Source organism: Procambarus clarkii, chromosome 60 (genome assembly GCF_040958095.1).
Source record: "Procambarus clarkii isolate CNS0578487 chromosome 60, FALCON_Pclarkii_2.0, whole genome shotgun sequence".
NCBI lineage: Eukaryota > Metazoa > Arthropoda > Malacostraca > Decapoda > Cambaridae > Procambarus > Procambarus clarkii.
The window spans coordinates 10147981-10165581 of NC_091209.1; the positions used below are offsets into that span (position 1 = coordinate 10147981).

The 17601-nt window shown below is 49.3% G+C and overlaps 1 protein-coding gene across 13 annotated transcripts in view; it reads left to right on the top strand.

Moving 5' to 3' along the window:
• The window catches only part of LOC123766903 (zinc finger protein 557), a 143843-nt gene that overhangs the window by 90540 nt on the left and 35702 nt on the right, over positions 1-17601 (top strand). For all 13 annotated transcript variants that reach the window (XR_011223327.1, XR_011223329.1, XR_011223325.1 and 10 more), the window contains 2 exons: positions 6525-6635; positions 10881-11129. Coding sequence is in view for 5 of the 13 variants with exons in the window: in XM_069307466.1 (XP_069163567.1) it covers positions 6525-6635; positions 10881-11129 (360 nt within the window). In the remaining 8 variants the exon portion in view is untranslated. The remainder of the gene's footprint in view (positions 1-6524; positions 6636-10880; positions 11130-17601) is intronic.

Genomic DNA, 17601 nt, shown 5'->3' on the forward strand with positions numbered 1-17601 from the left:
GAGGCTGGTATTTTCTAAATTGATTCCATGTACAGTATGTCTAACCATCCTGTGAGATGGGAGTATTAGATAAACTTATAGCTAGTTTTTTATCTACACTGTGTAATATTCCATATAGAATAGGGTAGCAGCACATTGCTGTGTATACCTAATCTTCTTAATAAAAAAAATCAGTAATAAAGATTTTAAATTATAGTTTGTATTATTACAAATACAGTACTGTATTATCCTTATTAAATCATGTTGACCATGGATCATTAAGATCTCATGTTGATATGTAATACAAGTCATATTTCTTTTGAACTGCTAATCCATGCTAATCATTCATTAAATTGTGCATTATGTCTTAATTTTTCACTTCCTTGGATATACTGTACAGTACAAAAAGATAGGATAAAAATAAACCCGTAATATTTCTTTCATTATATTTTTCATTTAAATAACTGCATCAATATTTTTACAGCTGACAGGATTTGTTTTCCCATACAGGTGCATTATTTGTTAAAAAAAATTTGGTTTATTGTTACACACAATGGTGCTACATAGCCTTCCCAGCTTGGTGCCTTCTTTTAATACTTACTGATTAAAAAATAAATAATAAATACATTTTATTCAGGAAAAGTACATACAGTTGATTTACAAACATAATGTTGGATTTATAGGCAGAGCTAGTACATACAATACCTAAAGCCACTAATACTCATAGCATTTCGGGCAAGGTGTGGGGGGAAAAAAACACAGACTAAAACTTAATAGCAATCGAGATTAGGTATAAATTGTGTTGAAAGAAGGAATAAAAAATACAAAAAGGGGGTTAACATAGCATAAATCAGCAATTGTACATGTTGGTGAACAGCGTTGTTTAAAAAATAGCAAGACATGGGTTGACATTTAGGAGGTAAGTTAGGTTACATGGAGTTAATTAGGCAGTACTTGGTTTAACTCTTAAACTGGTTGAGAGAGGTACAGCCTTTGACATGATTCGGGAGGTCATTCCACAATCTGGGTCCCTTGATTTGTAGAGCACTTCTAGTTTGGTTACACACAGCCAAATTGAGTAACAGGAAGAGGTCTTGAACACAAATTTGTTCCATGCTAAATGTAGAGGAATCAGCTGAGTATTCCTCAAATAAAATAAGTTGCCTCAGCTTATAAGGTAAATAAAATAAGCATTTCTCAAATAAGTAGCTGCCTCACCTCACTGCCTTACTGCTACATAGCCTTCCCGGCATGGTGCCTTCTTTTGATAATTACTTGTTCCACACCCAAATTGTATAACAGGAAGAGGTCTTGGACCCCTACTTCCCTCTCTCTTTTTTTAGTAGTCTATATAGTCATAATTATAGCTTTAAGTATTCAATGAATAAAGTTTTTGACATTTTTACCCTTTTCCTTACCTAACATCATTTGTGCAGCATATTTTTATTTTATGTCTCACCCAGATTTAATTTCAAAATAAAACCAAACTAAATAAATTAGAAATGGGTATGTATAGCTAAGGTACACCCTTACTACTAGGTGAACAGGGGCATTTGGTGATAGTAAATGATCCCATCAGGCAGGGCTCATCACCTTCTCTCATATTTCATGTTCACCAGTGTTTATTTACTTAATAACTACTGGTATAATATCTTGCTATTATAAAACTAATTCTACTATCATCAAACACATATTTACTTCAAGTTTCAAGCAGAGAATGCATATATAACTAACACGAAGGACTCCTCTCCACTAGATTCACCAGCTATAATATTTTGGTCATGTTCCAATATCATAAATCGATCCCAGTGTTATGTAGTAGAGAAAAAATGACTTATATCCAGTTTACGTAAAGCTACGAGTGGTCGAAACCACACTTAAATCCCGGAATGAACTTACGAAGATTTTTCCACTTAGGGTAGTTACTTGAATACGGACGTAGCCGCCACGAAGGCGCTAAGACAGAAAACGCTCTTAGCTAAGAGGAAAAACCTTCGTAAGTACCTTCCTGAATCCGGCCCCAGGGCTCCACTGGTCGAGGTGGGCTATTGGTGCCAGTTTCTGAGCCGTTGTTACCTTCGGGGCCGGTGTCGTCTGGTCGGCGCGGTGATCGCCCTGTTCGACATTTGGGTTCTCGTAAGGGGCGTCGGCATTTTTGTGGTTCGCCCCGTTGACGGGGCAATGGGGGGGGAGGCTCGCTCTGTTTGCTCATGCTTGGTCCCATGATTTGTGGGCCTTTTCGGTCGTGTCATCCGGCCTGCGGTGGCGTTGGGCGACTCGTCCTCCCTTGGGTGGTTCGGGGCTAACAGGGCAGGTTTCCTCTCCTGCGCTTCGTCAAGTCATCTTGGAGTGGGTGCACTTGGGTGTGATCGAAACGACTTCGTCTCTCAGGTGGGTTTCCCGTCTGTTTCCAGTACCGAAATGGGACTGTGCGGATCTGAGGTTCATTCTGGACTTGTCCCGTCTGAACCCCTGGATTCCTTGCCCCTCCTTTCGGATGACTACTCTGTCTCAGGTCCGGCTTCTGTTGCAGCCGGGTGCCTGGATGGTATCCCTGGACCTCAAGGACGCCTATTGGCATGTTCCTATTCATCCAGGGTTCAGGGACTGGTTAGGTTTCGTGGTGGGGCGTCACACTTACCGTTTTCGATGCCTACCTTTTGGCTTGAATCTGACACCTTGCGTTTTCACGTGTCTGACCCGGGTTGTGGTGACCCGTCTGCGTCTTCTAGGGATTCGGGTTTTGGCCTACCTTGACAACTGGCTGGTGTGGGCTCCAAGTTGGTCAGCTTGTCTGCTCGCCAGGGATATGGTTCTTTCCCAGCTCACCAGGTTTGGGTTCCTGGTGAACTGGAGGAAGTCCCATCTGGTTTCGTCCCAGGTTCGGACCTGGTTGGGTCTTGTTTTGGATTCTCGGACCGCTTCCTTGTCTCTCCCTCCAGAGGCGTTGTTGCAGCTGCGGGACAGCCGTCGGCTGTTTCTGAGGGTGTCCCGGATCACTCGGCGGTTGCTCGAGCGGTTGTGCGGGAGTCTGAACTTCGCCGTGCTCGTCTACCCGTCTGGTCGGGTTTGGCTTCGGCGTCTGTTTTGATTCCTTCGGGGACGTCCCTTCCGCCTCGCTCGCGATCGTTGGGTTCGTCCTCTGGGGGCCTTGTGTCGGTTGCTGCGTCATCGGCTTCCTCTTCAGGGTTTTCGGGGTTCGGTGCTTTGGCGCCTTCCCGAGCCATCGCTCGGTGTGTTCACAGATGGGTCGTCTCTTGGCTGGGGCTTTGTGACCAGTGCTCACCAGGCAGGCCAGGGACGGTGGGGTCCATTCTTCCGTCGGGCTCACAGCACGGTTTGAGAGTTCGCGGCAGTCTGGCTCGCGCTTCGGAGGGTTTGGGTCACTCGGGGATCGACCATTCGCCTCCATTTGGACTGTTCTCCGGTGGTTCATTGCCTGAACCGCGGGGGTTCTCTTTGGTCCTTGGCTCTTTGGGGTTAGTCTCTTCGAGTGGTTCGTCTGCTGGATTCTCGGGGTTTGGCTCTCCGTGCAGTTCATGTCCGGGAGTGTCCAACGTTCTGGCAGACAGTCTGTCATGCTTCCATCCCCTGTCCACGGAGTGGACGGTCGACGACGACTTGTTTCGTTGAATCTGCCAGACATACGGTCTCCAAGATGTGGACCTCTTCTCGTCGGCGTGGTCTCGGCGTCTCCCAATCTATGTGACGCTCTTCCCCGACTGCGAGGCATTCGTGGTGTATGCCTTTCAGCAGGACTGGTCGAGGCAGGGTTACCTGTACCTCTTTCCCCCGGTCCAGCTGTTACTTCGGGTTCTGGTTCGATTGGAGACGTTCCCAGGGAGAGTAGTCCTTGTGGCCCCTTTGTGGCCGGCCCAGCCTTGGTTTCCGTTGCTCTTGGCTCAGTGCCCGAACCCGGGATGTTTCCCGCGGCTCCGCCTCTTTCAGGAGGTCGGCCCAGTTTGGTACAGGGCTGGTTCGAACTTCTCCTCTGCTCTTCGCGTCTGGTCTTTTTGACGCGGGTGTATCACGATTTCTATGGTGATCAGGTGGCTTCATTGATGGTGTCCCACCTGAGAGCTTCGTCTCGGCGACAGTATAAAGTTTCCTGGCGTTCTTTTCGCCATTTTCTGGCTCTTCGTAGGTTGTCTCTTCTTTCGGATCAGGTTGTCTTGTCCTTTCTTTCTTGGCTTTTTCAGGACCGTCATTTGATGCCTAATACTGTTGCTTCGTATCGTGTCGGCGCTGGCTAAGCCGCTCAAGCTAGCGTTCGGGGTGAACGTCACATCTGCCCCGTTTCGTAAGCTTTCCCGTGCAATGTTTCACCTCCAGCCTGCTCATGCTCCTCCTGAGCCGTCCTGGTCTTTGGACTGGGTGCTCTCTCATCTTTCCTCTCCTTGGTTTGTGGTGGCCCCTTCAGTTCCGGATTGTTTTTCCAAGGCTTGTTTTTGTTGGCATTGGCCTCTCGGGGCCGGGTAGGGAAGCTTCATGCTCTCCTCTAGCGCAGGGGTTTCTGCTCTTTTGGTCCTGTGGGTAGGTTTGTCCGTTTGCAGCCTTCTCCATCTTTTCTGGCGAAGAATGAGACGGCTGCTTTCCGGAGGGGTCGTGGGTCATTGATGCTTGGTTGGTCGGCCGGGGGTGCATCATATGTTGTGTCCGGTTGCAGCACTTCACCGTTACCTGCGAGCTTCAGCTGGGGTGGCTGGGGATGTGCTTTGGGTTGATCCGGTTTCCCTCGTTCCCTGTTCCAGGGCTCGGGTCTCCCAGGTTGTCCACAGGGTTAAGTCTAGCCAGCCTGCGGTCTATCCTCGCGCCCATGACGTTCAGAAGTTTGCAGCTTTGGCTGCCGTGTTTGGTAACATGTCTTGGACTCATATTCGGACATGGATTTTGGAAGTCGAACAGGGTCCTGGCCGCCCGTTATTTGAATGACCCTGCTCCTTGGCGTTTTCGTGTTGCTTTGGGTCGCAGGTTGCAGTTAGTTGTCTCGACTTTGCATTGAGGAGTTTGTGGCCGCCGCCTCCCGGGTAAGTCCCTATGTCCTTCTCTTTGGGTATGTAGCTCCAGGGAGCCGTAGGGGCTCCCCACAGAAAACCAACGTTGAATGTAATGACACGCCATTTTCTGGGTGAACCCCGGAGGCTCCCTGGCTACCCTCCCTTCCATCCGGTCGGCAGGGTTTTTCGCGTTGGTTGAAGCCTAGTTTCCGAACTGAAGGCAGCTGGCGCGGTGAGGTCCAGGGCCCCCCTCCCCCTCCCGAGTAGGGGAGGGCTGCGTGGACGACCGGCGTGGCAGTAAATTGATTGTTTGATTGTTTCCTTGGGATTGTAGGGAGTTTCTACCTCTCTGTTCGTTTTTTTGTTGTAGTTTTTTACCATGTGGGGTTTGTTTTGTTATGCCTACTTCTCTGGGTGCCTGATCCCGGTCGATGGCAGATAAGGAAAACCCCCAACCATAATGGAGGTTTCCAGGGCCATTGCTCCCTGAAACCTCTCTGAAGGGGCCAGGTTCTGGCGCTGGTCCCTGGTAGGTCTGAACTCCATAGCTAATGTCCCGGTCTAACATAACATACATTAGCCCAATAAGCTCCGGGGAGCCTCCGGGGTTCACCCAGAAAATGGCGTTTCATTACATTGAATGCTTGTTTTTTGCATTTTTGACATTCAGCATTAAAACTAAAGGGTGGGTAGCCAGCATGAAGGTCTGGTGCTCCCCCTACCCCTTCCCTGGGAGGGGGGGTGGGGGATTGCGTAAATAGCGGTGCGACAACGTGGTGACATCGTGCTAGTTTGCTTATTTTCATTTGGGGGAGTTCTGTCTACTTGTGCAGCTCTTTTTCACAATGTTTTACCCAGAATAGGGGTTTGTTTTGGGGCGCTTGCCTTTCTGGGTGCCTGACCCAGTCGATGGCAGATATAGAATGCTTCCAACTACACAGGGGTTTCTATAGGTCATTGCTCCTCATGCCTCTCTGAGGGGGCCAGGTTCTGGCTCGTGGTCCCCGGTAAGCCTAGAGCTCCATGCACATTGACTGATGGCAAAAATCTAATATATATTGATATCAGCCTGGATAGCTCCAGGGAGCCTCTGAGTCTCGCCCAGAAAACGACGTTTAATTACATTCAACGCTGGTATTTCACACACATCACAGGAGTGTCACATTTAACATGTGCACATTGCAGGGGTTAAAAGGTCAAATGTAATGCATTCAAGGGACAACAGCTTCAAGCTAAACAAGCCATGATGTAGTATAGAAAACAGGAAAGGCTTTTTCACCTATTGGGTTATAAACCTATGGAACAGCTATAAATGCCAAAACATTATTTAAATTTTAAATCTATTTTGAAAAAATCATCAGGAATAATGGGGTGGGTAGGGGTGAGGGGGGGATCTTTGACAAGGAATTGACTTACTGTTATCATCGAGATGGGACCCTCAGGTAAACATAACGACAAATTTAATATTTTCTGTTTCATTTACATATTTAATTTTGTGTAGACATTTTACTTAATAGATATTAACTTAATACATTGTATTTTCTTCAGGTGAAAATAGTCAAAGTCAAGATTCACCAGTGTCTTGTGAAAAGTGTGGCACTTTGATGTCCTCTGTTGCAGTGTTGAGAAATCATGCTAGGAATTGCAAAAGTCAACAAGGTGAGTTGGATAATCTTGATTTACCTTTATTTCAGAGCTGTTTCATTTAGTTGTCTCCTAAGATATGATTTCACTGGCTTTTTCGTGATCAGCTTCTCAGATCAGTGATCAGTAAATAGGGTTGCCTCATTTCATGTGGTGCTGGCAGAGTTGCTGCAGCTTGTATTGTGTTGATACTATCTTGGCTCCATTATGCAATACTGTCTCATGCCTTGCTTCACCTTCTGCCTGCTCATGCGCTGCCTGAGCATACTTGATCTCCGTACCGTATTTTTACTGTTCTTTCTTTTTCTCATTTTACGGGTCCCTTTTGGTCTGTAATTCTCTCTTTCACTCATTGTTTTCTGTGAGGAGCCTCTACGGCTCCCTGGAGCTTATCGGGCTAATGTATGTTATGTTAGACCGGGACATTAGCTATGGAGTTCAGACCTACCAGGGACCAGCGCCAGAACCTGGCCCCTTCAGAGAGGTTTCAAGGAGCAATGGCCCTGGAAACCTCCATTATGGTTGGGGGTTTTCCTTATCTGCCATCGACTCGTGTCAGGCACCCAGAAAGGTAGGCATAACAAAACAAGCCCCACATGGTAAAAACTACAACAAAAACCAAACAGAGAGGTAGAAAACTCCCTACAATCCCAAAGAACAATCAAACAATCAATTTACTGCCGCGCCGGTCATCCGCGTAGCCCCCCCCCCCCTCCCCCCCCGAGAGGGGGAGGGAGGGCCCCGGACCTCACCACACCGGCTGCCTTCAGTTCAGAAACTAGGCTTCAACCAACATGAAAAACCCCGCCGACCGGATGGGAGGGAGGGGTAGGCAGGGAGCCTCCGGGGCTCACCAAGAAAATGGCGTTTCATTACATTCAACGCTGGTTTTCTGTGGGGAGCCCCTATGGCTCCCTGGAGCTACATACCCAAAGAGAAGGAATTAGGGACTTACCTGGGAGGCGGCGGCCACAAACTCCTCAACGCGAAGTCGAGACAACTGGCTGCAACCTGCGACCCAAAGCAACACAAGAACGCCGAGGAGCAGGGACGTTCACCAAATAACGGGCGGCCAGGACCCTGTTCGACTTCCAAAATCTACGCGCCCGAATATGAACCCAAGACATGTTACCAAACACTGCAGCCAAAGCTGCAAACTTCCGAATGTCATAGGCGCGAGGATAGACCACAGGCTGGCTAGACTTAATAACCCTGCGAATAACCTGGGAGACCCAAGCTCTGGAACAGGGAACGAATAGTAATGATGATAATGATGAACTAACTTCACCTAACTCAAGGGAAATGGGGAGGGAAAGATTATCTACCTTGACTCTCTCTCTGCTGCAAATAGTCGCAGACTCATAGCTAGCACGTCATCTTCACGTCCAAATCTCTCGCTGCAGATCCTTCTTCTGACACTGTAGGCTGGCACTGCTCACATCTTCCTCCCTTACACAAGTGAACTCATTGACACGTCCCAGTGGTCTCGTTCACGGTGTCCCTACACCGCACAGTGGACTAGACTCTCGTCCCGTCAGCCTCCCTCCTAATGCCCGCACACATTGTCGTAGAACTTGTCGGCCTCTAGCTCCCGGCGTCCATTTCACCAGCTGAGCTATGTCTACTTATGCTCCCTTGAAGTTGACAAGCTTTCCTTGACGTCTGTGGTAATAACTGATGCTACATAATCCACGTTTTGAGGCATTGTCATGCCCTGGGGCACGGCCCCATTGGTCAACATTGTCACATGACCTGCACTGACCAACCACCAGGCAGCTGGCACTGCTCCCACAATGCAATGCATCCTGGCTTCCTCCAGCGGGAATCTCTCCTCCCATTGCCATATTTGTTCTGGTAGAAAGGCCTAAGCCACATTCAAAACCAAAATAAAACTGTAAATTTATCTCCACACAACAACTCAGGCTATCCTTTACATATACCAAATTGTTCCCTGGGCATCAGAGAATGTATAGGTAATAGAGATATGACTCTTACTGCAGGCACAGGGGAAATATATAGGATGGGGAACCGTAACAGTAGCTAGCTTCAGGAAGCCACAATGGGTTTCCCTTAGAAAACCAATGATGAATGTAATGAAACACCAATTTCTGGGTGAGCCAGTGGCTCCCTGATCCTCTCCCTCCTTTCCAAGTTTTTGAGTGGATGCCTACATCTGCTCAAGAGGTGGGAGCTCAGACCCCAGCAGGCAGTGAGTTACCTCCTCCCTCTCCCCATATGGGTGGAGAAGGTGGATGTAAACAAGCTCGCACTAGTTCCAGGAGAATTCGATCATTTGTTTACATAGTTGGGAAGTTTTTATTGCGGGTTTCGAGGTTTCAGCTCTCTTAAATCCATCAGTAGTTTGCTTTGTCTTGCTGACTTTCTGGTTGCCTTTCCTGGTGAAATGGCAAATACAAATGTCGCTGCTACCTGCCCCTCTGTGAGAGGGGAGGGCCAGGTTATGGCTCCGTTCCATGATAGGCCTTTAGAACGCCATAGCTGATGTGACCCAGTAAGTGATAACCTCCTTAGCATATAGCTTCAGGAAGCCACTGGGGCTTACTAAGAAATTGACATTTCATTGCATTCAATTTTGTTTCTCTGGCAGAGGAGTTGGCGGGCTTCTGAAGGGGTCCTTTGGTGGTTTATGTTTTGTACATTCAGCTAAGGGGTACATGATGGGCTCATAGGGTCCCTGACAGCTCGGGGGCCTCGTAGCCTGGTGGATAGCGCGCAGGACTCGTAATTCTGTGGCGCGGGTTCGATTCCCGCACGAGGCAGAAACAAATGGGCAAAGTTTCTTTCACCCTAAGTGCCCCTGTTACCTAGCAGTAAATAGGTACATGGGAGTTAGTCAGCTGTCACGGGCTGCTTCCTGGGGTGTGTGTGTGTGTGTGTGGTGTGGAAAAAAAAAAAAAAAAAAAAGTAGTTAGTAAACAGTTGATTGACAGTTGAGAGGCGGGCCGAAAGAGCAAAGCTCAACCCCCGTAAAAACACAACTAGTAAACACAGCTGGATGGACAGCGCTTCGGATTCGTAGTCCTGAGGTTCCGGGTTCGATCCCTGGTGGAAGAGAGGACAAATGGGCAAAATGTTTATTTCACTCTGATGCCCCTGTTACCTAGCAGTAAATAGGTATCTGGGAGTTAGACAGCTGTTACAGGCTGCTTCCTGGGGGGTATGTAACAAAAAGGAGGCCTGGTCGAGGACCGGGCCGTGGGCACGCTAAGCCCCGAAATCATCTCAAGATAACCTCAAGAAGAAGATCATTTGTTGTATTCAGTGGTGGTTTCATGCTGCTACCTGCATGCCACCATTTCTCTCTCTCAATGGATGTCTTGCTAGTTGACCCCTCTTTCCTTGGTTCCCTTTTCCTAGGTTCACATTTCTTGGGTCGTTCTCAGCGTCATTAAGTCTAACCAGCCTGTGATATACCCCTCAGGCCCATGATGCTTGCAGATATGCAGCTTTGGCTGCAGTCTTCTCCAACATGTCCTGGGCTGATATTCTTGCTTGAGGGTTTTGGTGTTCTAATAGGGCTCTGACATCCTGGTATTTAGTCAGTGTTCCTGGTCATGGTCAGTCATGGGGCAGGAATCCTGGCCTGGGTTCTCTTCTTTATCCTAGTGCCTACTGCTTCTCCTCCTCATTGATATGTCCCTTTTTTTTTTTTTTTTTTTAATTACTGTAGCTTCATGGAGCCACTGGGGGCTTCTCCAGAAACCCAGAATTGAATGTAATATAATGCCTCTTTCTGGAGGAGCCCTGGTGCCTTCTTGGTGCGTCTCCTGCCTTCAGGTTTCTTGTTTCATCATCTCCAAAACTGTCCGGGAAAGCTTGCTAAGGGTTTGGATCAGACTTCCTGGTGGTGATATTTGGTACTAACAATTTTTTTTAGCCAATTTGAGCGAGTCCCTTGTTCTGTGCGAATTGTTTGTGGAATTGTTTAGTGATTTGAAGGCTTCATTTTCTGTGAACCCTCGATTTGTCAGCAGAGCTTTGCTGACTTTCTAGTTTTTTATAGTAGAGTGGTGGATTATTACTTGCTCCATGTACCTCTGTGAGGGAAGGGGGCAAGGCTCTGGCCTGGTCCCTGGTCAAATAGGCCAAACAAACTTCTGTGACTGATGTGATCTTTTAGTATGGAGCTTCTCCAGAAAAAGACATTTCATTACTTTCCACCCTGGATTTATTTTATGCTGCATTTAGCTAGATTACATATATGTTAGTGTGGTTATAATATAATAAAGTTCTTTTCAGGAGTGTCCGTAGCAGAATGGTTAGTGCATCGACACAGAGAAAGTCCGAGCACTGACATGGAAGTTACTGTTGGGGACAACAGCAGAAGTGATGAGGATCTTGGTCATGCAGAGGAAACTAGTGGAGGACTAGAATGTGTTGAGGAAGTAGATGGAACAGGACTGAGCCACGCTGTGACCATTATTGATGATGGTAGCATTACCTCTGTACCACTTTCACAACTGGCACCACTACATATACAACTAGAAAGTAAGCAAACAGGCTTTGTTATCAGTCATTAGTGTAAGAAATATGGGATATGCTTTCAGGAGTGTAATATAATGGTCTGTGCAAATTATCATGTAAGTGCACTTAGGTAATTACAGTTAGGTAATTACATTTAATACCATAGCAAACCATACAGCTTACAACCATGATTTGCTTTTGGAAATCTCTAGCTTTTCCTGGATCACTCATCCTTTCACTGGTTTCTTTCTTTCATCTTGTATGTTTAAGCTGTTCCTGTACCACTACAAACAGCATCGTCATTCATAGCCAAAAGGTTTCGGGGCTCAATTCCCAGGCAATGACAGAAGCATTTGGGCAGTGTTCCCCTTCAACTGAGCCTCTGTTCACATAGCAATAAATAGGTACCTAGGAGTTAGGCAGCTGTGTGGGTTCCATCCTAGAAAACGTCAGTCGTCAGTCTAGGGATCCTTGATACACCTAACAATCTTCCTGTCCTCAACTACGCAAAAAAACCCTCTTTCACTTTAGTTTTACGGTCAAAGAACTTTAGTCTTCAAAATATCAGTGATTTTTCTTGGTATTTAGTGCACATGATACTAGAGATTCTGGATTAGATTTTGTATAGTGACCAAATCACACACTAGAAAGTGAAGGGACGACAATGTTTCGGTCCATCCTGGATCATTCTCAAGTCGATTGTGAGAATGGTCCAGGATGGACCGAAACGTTGTCGTCCCTTCACTTTCTAGTGTGTGGTTTGGTCAACATATTTCAGCCACGTTATTGTGACTCCTCGTCTGCATATAGATTTTGTATAAGTTGTACTTTCTGTGGGGAGCCCCTATGGGGGCTCTAAGCCCCTAGAGCTTATCGGGCTAAGGTACTTTATATTAGACCGGGACATTAGTTATGGAGTTCAGACCTACCAGGGACCAAAGCCAGAACCTGGCCCCTTCAGAGAGGTTTCAGGGAGCAATGGCCCTGCAAAACTCCCTTGTGGTTGGGGTTTTTCCTTATCTGCCATCGACCGGGGTTATGCACCCAGAAAGGTAGGAATAACAAAACGAACCCCACATGGTTAGAAACTAAAACAAAAAAACAAAGAGAGGTAGAAACTCCCTACAATCCCAAGGAAACAAAACAATCCCAAGGCTTTGGGGGGACGACTTGGCCCCAGGGCTGAGGGGGGCTGCCTTGGTGGGCCTCGGGGCCCCGTTGGACCCTGCCGGGGTTGTTCTACCCTCGGAGCGGGGCTTGCGGTTCCGCGGAGTGGGGTTTTTCCATCCTCCCCTCTCCGTACGAGTTGTTGGGCGTCGGCCCCTCCCCGGCCTCGTTTCCTTGTCCCTCGAGTCCGTTGGTTCTGTCCTGTTAGCGGTTGCTCTTTTCCATTTCTCCCCCACCCCCTCTTCTTGGGAATGGACTTCCCCGTCATGTTCCCCTCTTCATGGGGTTCTGCACGACTTTTGGTCTCAGGTGCGGCTGTGTTTTTGTGTGCTTTCGTGATTTGTGCTTGCTTCTGTGGTTCTCGAAGGTCCGGGAAGGTTTTTTGCTACTTCCCGTATTATTGGAATGTCCGTCGTCTTTTGATGTGGCTTCCCTCTGGTTCTTTCTAGGGTTTGTTGGTCCTCTTTCGGGCTTATTCTTAGTTTTCAGCCCTGTCTCGATATTTTGTTCCTGTATCTTTTCTCCACGCTCGGTCTCTGCACTGTTTGTTTTCTTTCTATATTCCTTGTCCAGGATGCCAGATTGGGCTACTTGTATCCCAATTGGGTTGCCGGTTAGATTCCTTGTCATCATTGAGTACACCTGCTATGTATGTCGCTGCTTCCTGTTTTTTTGGCTCCTGTTCCCATGCGCTGGGCTGTTTCTGCTCCTGCGCAATTCTTCGGGTCACCACTGTTTTAGCTACTTTTCTTGTGAAGTAGTCCTAGTTAGCGCCTTCCGGCCGAGCGGGTTGTGTGCCATGGGGGTTTGTTTTGGTCTGGGCGGTGTGCACAAATGCTGGTGTTTTCCGTCTTTTTCTCTTGGGTGCTTCACCTCTAGCTCTTCTCCATTCTCCAGTCCATGCCCCGTGGCTACTGGGGTGTTCTGGCTTGCAGCTATGGGGAGGGCGCTGGAGTTTTCCCCGTGTTATGGGTGTGGGGCCCCTCCTTCGCTTTTCCCCTCCCTTTCTGCATGTGTGACTCTGGCCTTCCTCCTCTGGCGGTGCTCCCGGAATCTTCTCGGCTACTTTGTGTCATAACACATTCGTGCCTACGTTCTGCAGGTGAGTTTATGTGGTCTGGCGTCTTTTTCGGCCAGGCTTTGGTTCTTGGTCTTTGGGGTATGAATGTGAGAACGGCAGAACACAAGTACCTTCATGGGGCCCTCTTGGCCAATGCGGGGCAGCTCCTCACTGTACCCATCCAGTCCCGCTTGTGTGCATGTCCATCCCATGCTTGAGTCAGTCCTGAGGCTCCACCTCCACCAGGTTACAAGGTACAATGGTGATGGTGACTGTTATGAGGTACATGTTATTGTGTCAGGATGTTATTAGGTGACATTTTGATGCGGTTTTGTTACTGAGGAGTGTTGGGTTAGTTGTGGCATTTTGTTTGGCCCTTGTGTGTTTTCCTCCTGGTGCCTTCCTAATTTTTTTTTTTTTTTTTGCTCCGGGGCGAGTTTATTGGGCAAAAATATTGTATTTTCTTATGTGCTGCTGTGGCGGTGTGCCCACTCATTCTGAGAGTGGGCATACCGCCATAGTGGCGTGTTCAACACTCCCCAATAGGAGGGGAAGCCTGCTGGGTTGTTCATCCTGTCATTTGTACCCAGGTGCAGCTGGGACTTGCATAACTGTCTCCAGTGCCCAGCTCCTCAAACAAGGAGATTAACGTCTGTTAACCCTTGGAATCTTACCTTGTTTGTCTGAGCTATTTGTTACGATGATCTTCTCTGGGTCACTCATGCCTTGCCCACCTTGCAGTGCCTGGCTTAGCCCTTCCAGGTACATTGGGTTCTCTCTACTCCCCTAGTTGTCTTCACCTGATTGTGCTTGTAGGGGTTAAGTTTTGGCTCTTTAGTCCTGCCCCTCTGTCACTCACCTGCCATTTACAGGGCCTCTGTGCTTGTTGTGCTTCCCTCGTTGGGTTTGCGGTCTGGGTTTTTGGTGTCTCCTGTCGTTCAGCTTGGGTCCAGCCTCCTGAGCCTGTTGTATCTGCAATCGACTATGTGCGGGGTCTGCCTCCAGCACATCCCTTCCTCATGCATTCCATTTGTCTCCTACTCTGACGCTGGAATCCTCCTGACATTTCTTTTACTCATTGGGCATCCGTTCCGCCTGTGTCCCCTGGTACGTGTGCCCCTGGTGTTTCTTGGTCCCCTCTGGTTCTTCTGTCTCCCGCTGTTGTGCGGTTTCCTTCCCATTGTCTCCTCTTAGCTCATACCCCTTGGTTCGGGTGCTGGTTTGGTGGTGCCCCTTGTACCTTTTTTGGTTTGATCCCTTGCATTTGATTTTTCGGTTGGGACCTGACCAATGACTGTGTGTTGTTGGTGTGCCTTTTGTTCCCGTTTGCTGCCTTTTGGCACTCCTTTGCCAGGTTTGGATTTCTGGTTCCTGGCTTTCCCTGCCTGTTGGCTTTTTCCGCATTTCGCGGTGTCCCTTCTTTCGTATCTCAGTCGGGGCCGTGGTTTCGGACCTCCAGGCGTGCTCGCTGGCATTGGGATGTTTTTTCTGTACGGCAGACATTCCATCTTCCCCTTTGCTGGTTCGGGTTTCCGGCTCTGCCTGTTCGATGGTTGCACCCGAGATCTTCCCGCGGCTCCGCCTCTTCTACAGCTCTTTTGGTCCATGACGGGGGCTGGTTCGGCTCTGTCTGGAGTTCCGCCTTCTTTTGGTGGTCAAGTGGCTTCATTGATGGTGTCCCACCTGCATGCTTCTTCTTGGCGGCAGTGTGGGGTATTTTGACGGTCCTTCCTTTTTCCTTCTGTCCCTTCTTAGGTAGCTGTGTTTTGTTGGCGTGGTCTTGTCCTTCTCTTAAGAAAGTCCGGGGCCTTTATTTTGCTGCATACTGTCACCTCGTTTCGTGCGGCGCTGGCGGAGCCGCTTCTGCATGCCTTTGGTGTTGCTGTTACTTCTGGGACGTTCTGCAAGCTGTCTAGTGCGTTGGTTCACCTCCGGCCTGCTCATGCGCCGTCTGAGTTGTCCTGGTAGTTGGACTGGGTGCTCTCTTTTCTTCTCCTCGGTTTCTTTTGGCCCGTTCGGTTCCGGTTTGTTTCTCGGGGGCTCTTAACCTGTTGGCATTAGCCTCTGGGGCTCGGGTTGGTGAGCTTCATGCTCTCCTCCGGCGCTGGGGTTTCCTGCTCCTTTGGTCGGGGCGATCATTTTGTTCTTCTCCAGCTTTCTCCTTCTTTTCTGGCGAGAAATGAGACTGCTGTGTTCCGAAGGGCTCCATGGGTGGTTGATGCTTGGTTGGTCAGGCCGGGGGTGCATCATGTTTTGTGTCCGGTTGCGGCGCTTCGCTGTTATTTGCGCGCTACGGCTTCTGTGTCTGGAGACGCGCTGTGGGTTGATCCGGTTTCCCTTCTTCCCTGTTCGTGGGTTCGGGTCTCCCAGGTCGTCCGCAGGGTTATTAAGTCCAGCCAGCCTGCGGTCTATCCCCGTGCCCATGACATTCGTAAGTTCGCGGCTCTTGCTGCCGTCTTTGGGAATATGTCTTTTCTGATATTCGGGCGCGGGACTTTTGGTGGTCGAACAGGGTCCTGGCTGCTCGTTACCTTGTGAATGTCCCTGGGCCCAGTCGGGCCTGTGTTGCTTTGGGTCGGCGGTTGCAGCCAGTTGTCTCGGCTTCGAGTTGAGGAGTGAGCGACGACCGCCTCCCTGGTAAGTCCCTCTTTTTCCGTCTGTGGGTAGTTAGTGCCGGGGAGCCGACGGGGCTCCCCCCAGAAAACCAGCGTTGAATGTAATGAAACGCCATTTTCTGGGTGAGTCCTGGAGGCTCCCCGGCATCCCTCCCTCCCTCCCTCCGGTCGGCGTTTTTTTCGCGTTTTTGACATCCAGCCTCAAGAACTGAGGTGTGGGTAGCCGGCGTGAAGAGTCTGGGGCTCCCCCTTTCCCCTCCTGGGAGGGGGGAGCTGCGCAGACAGCGGCGCGGCGGCGTGTGACGTCACACTAGTTTGCTTGTTTTCTGTTGGGGAGTTCTATCCACTAGTTAGTCTTTTGGTAGCAATTTTAACCAGATTAGGGGTTTGTTTTGAGGCGCTTACCTTTCTGGGTGCCTGTTCCGGTCGATGGCAGACATAGAATGCTTCCAACCACAAGGGGGCTTCTATAAGCCATTGCTCCCCTTGCCTCTCTGAGGGGGCCCGGTTCTGGCTGTGGTCCCCGGTAGGCCTAAGAACTCCATACACATGACTGATGCCAAAGTCTGACATTAGCATATCAGCCTGGGATAGCTCCAGGGAGCCTCCAGGACTCACCCAGAAAATGGAGTTTCATTACATTCAACGCTGGTTTTCTGGGGGGAGCCCCGTCGGCTCCCTGGAGCTATCCAGGCTGAATGGATATGTATAACTTTCTGGCATCAGTCAAAGTACTAGGAGTTCTTGCCTACCGGGGACCACGAGCCAGAACCTGGCCCCCTCAGAGAGGCACGAGGAGCAATGGCCTATAGAAACCCCCTTGTGATTGGGAGCATTCTATGTCTGCCATCGGCCAGGACAGGCACCCAGAAAGGTAGGCGCCCCAAAACAAACCCCTATTCTGGTAAAATTATTGCTACCAAAAGCCGAACGAGTGCACAGAACTCCCCAAACAAAATTATCAAACTAGCATGACGTCATCATGTCGCCGCGCCACCGTCTGCACAACCCCCCCCTCCCCGAGAGGGGGAAGGGGGAGCCCCAGACCCTCCACGCCGGCGATCCAACTGGCAGTTCTTGGCTGATGGTCATACTGGCTGGTCGAGTGCCTCTGGCTCCGGTTTTTGTTTCAGTTCTGTGCCTTGTGGTGTGGACTGTCTCTACCGGTGGGGTGTGAGCCAGGAGTAAGATTCCACAGTACTCGGGCTGCATGCGCCTAGGGCTATCTTCCCTAGGTGCCCTGTAAGTACTGCCCTTGGGGCTTGAGGCCACCTTCCACAAGTCACCTTGGGTTCTGCCTCTGCTGTGTCCTTTACTGCTCGGTACTGGGCCGTCCTTGGAGTCGGCTGGGGTTTTGTTGCCCTGGTTTGTCTCTGGGTAGGTGGTAGCTTTCGTCACTGGTAGGGGCGCGGGGTACTGCACAGCTAGTTTTCACCATTAACAGCGGCCGGCTCCGTTCCGCCTGGGTACATTGTCCTCTTGCGGGGTTTTTCTTTTGTTTTTGTTTTTGCCTGGTGGGGTGTCTGCTTTTACTATGGTCCCCCTTTCCTGTTCTAGGTGAATTTCTTTCGAATTCTTCTGTAGGCGGTACTCCCTGCTTGGCCCCTGTGAGTGGACACGTCCCGGGGGTTCAGCTTTAGCAGTTTGTTGGTAG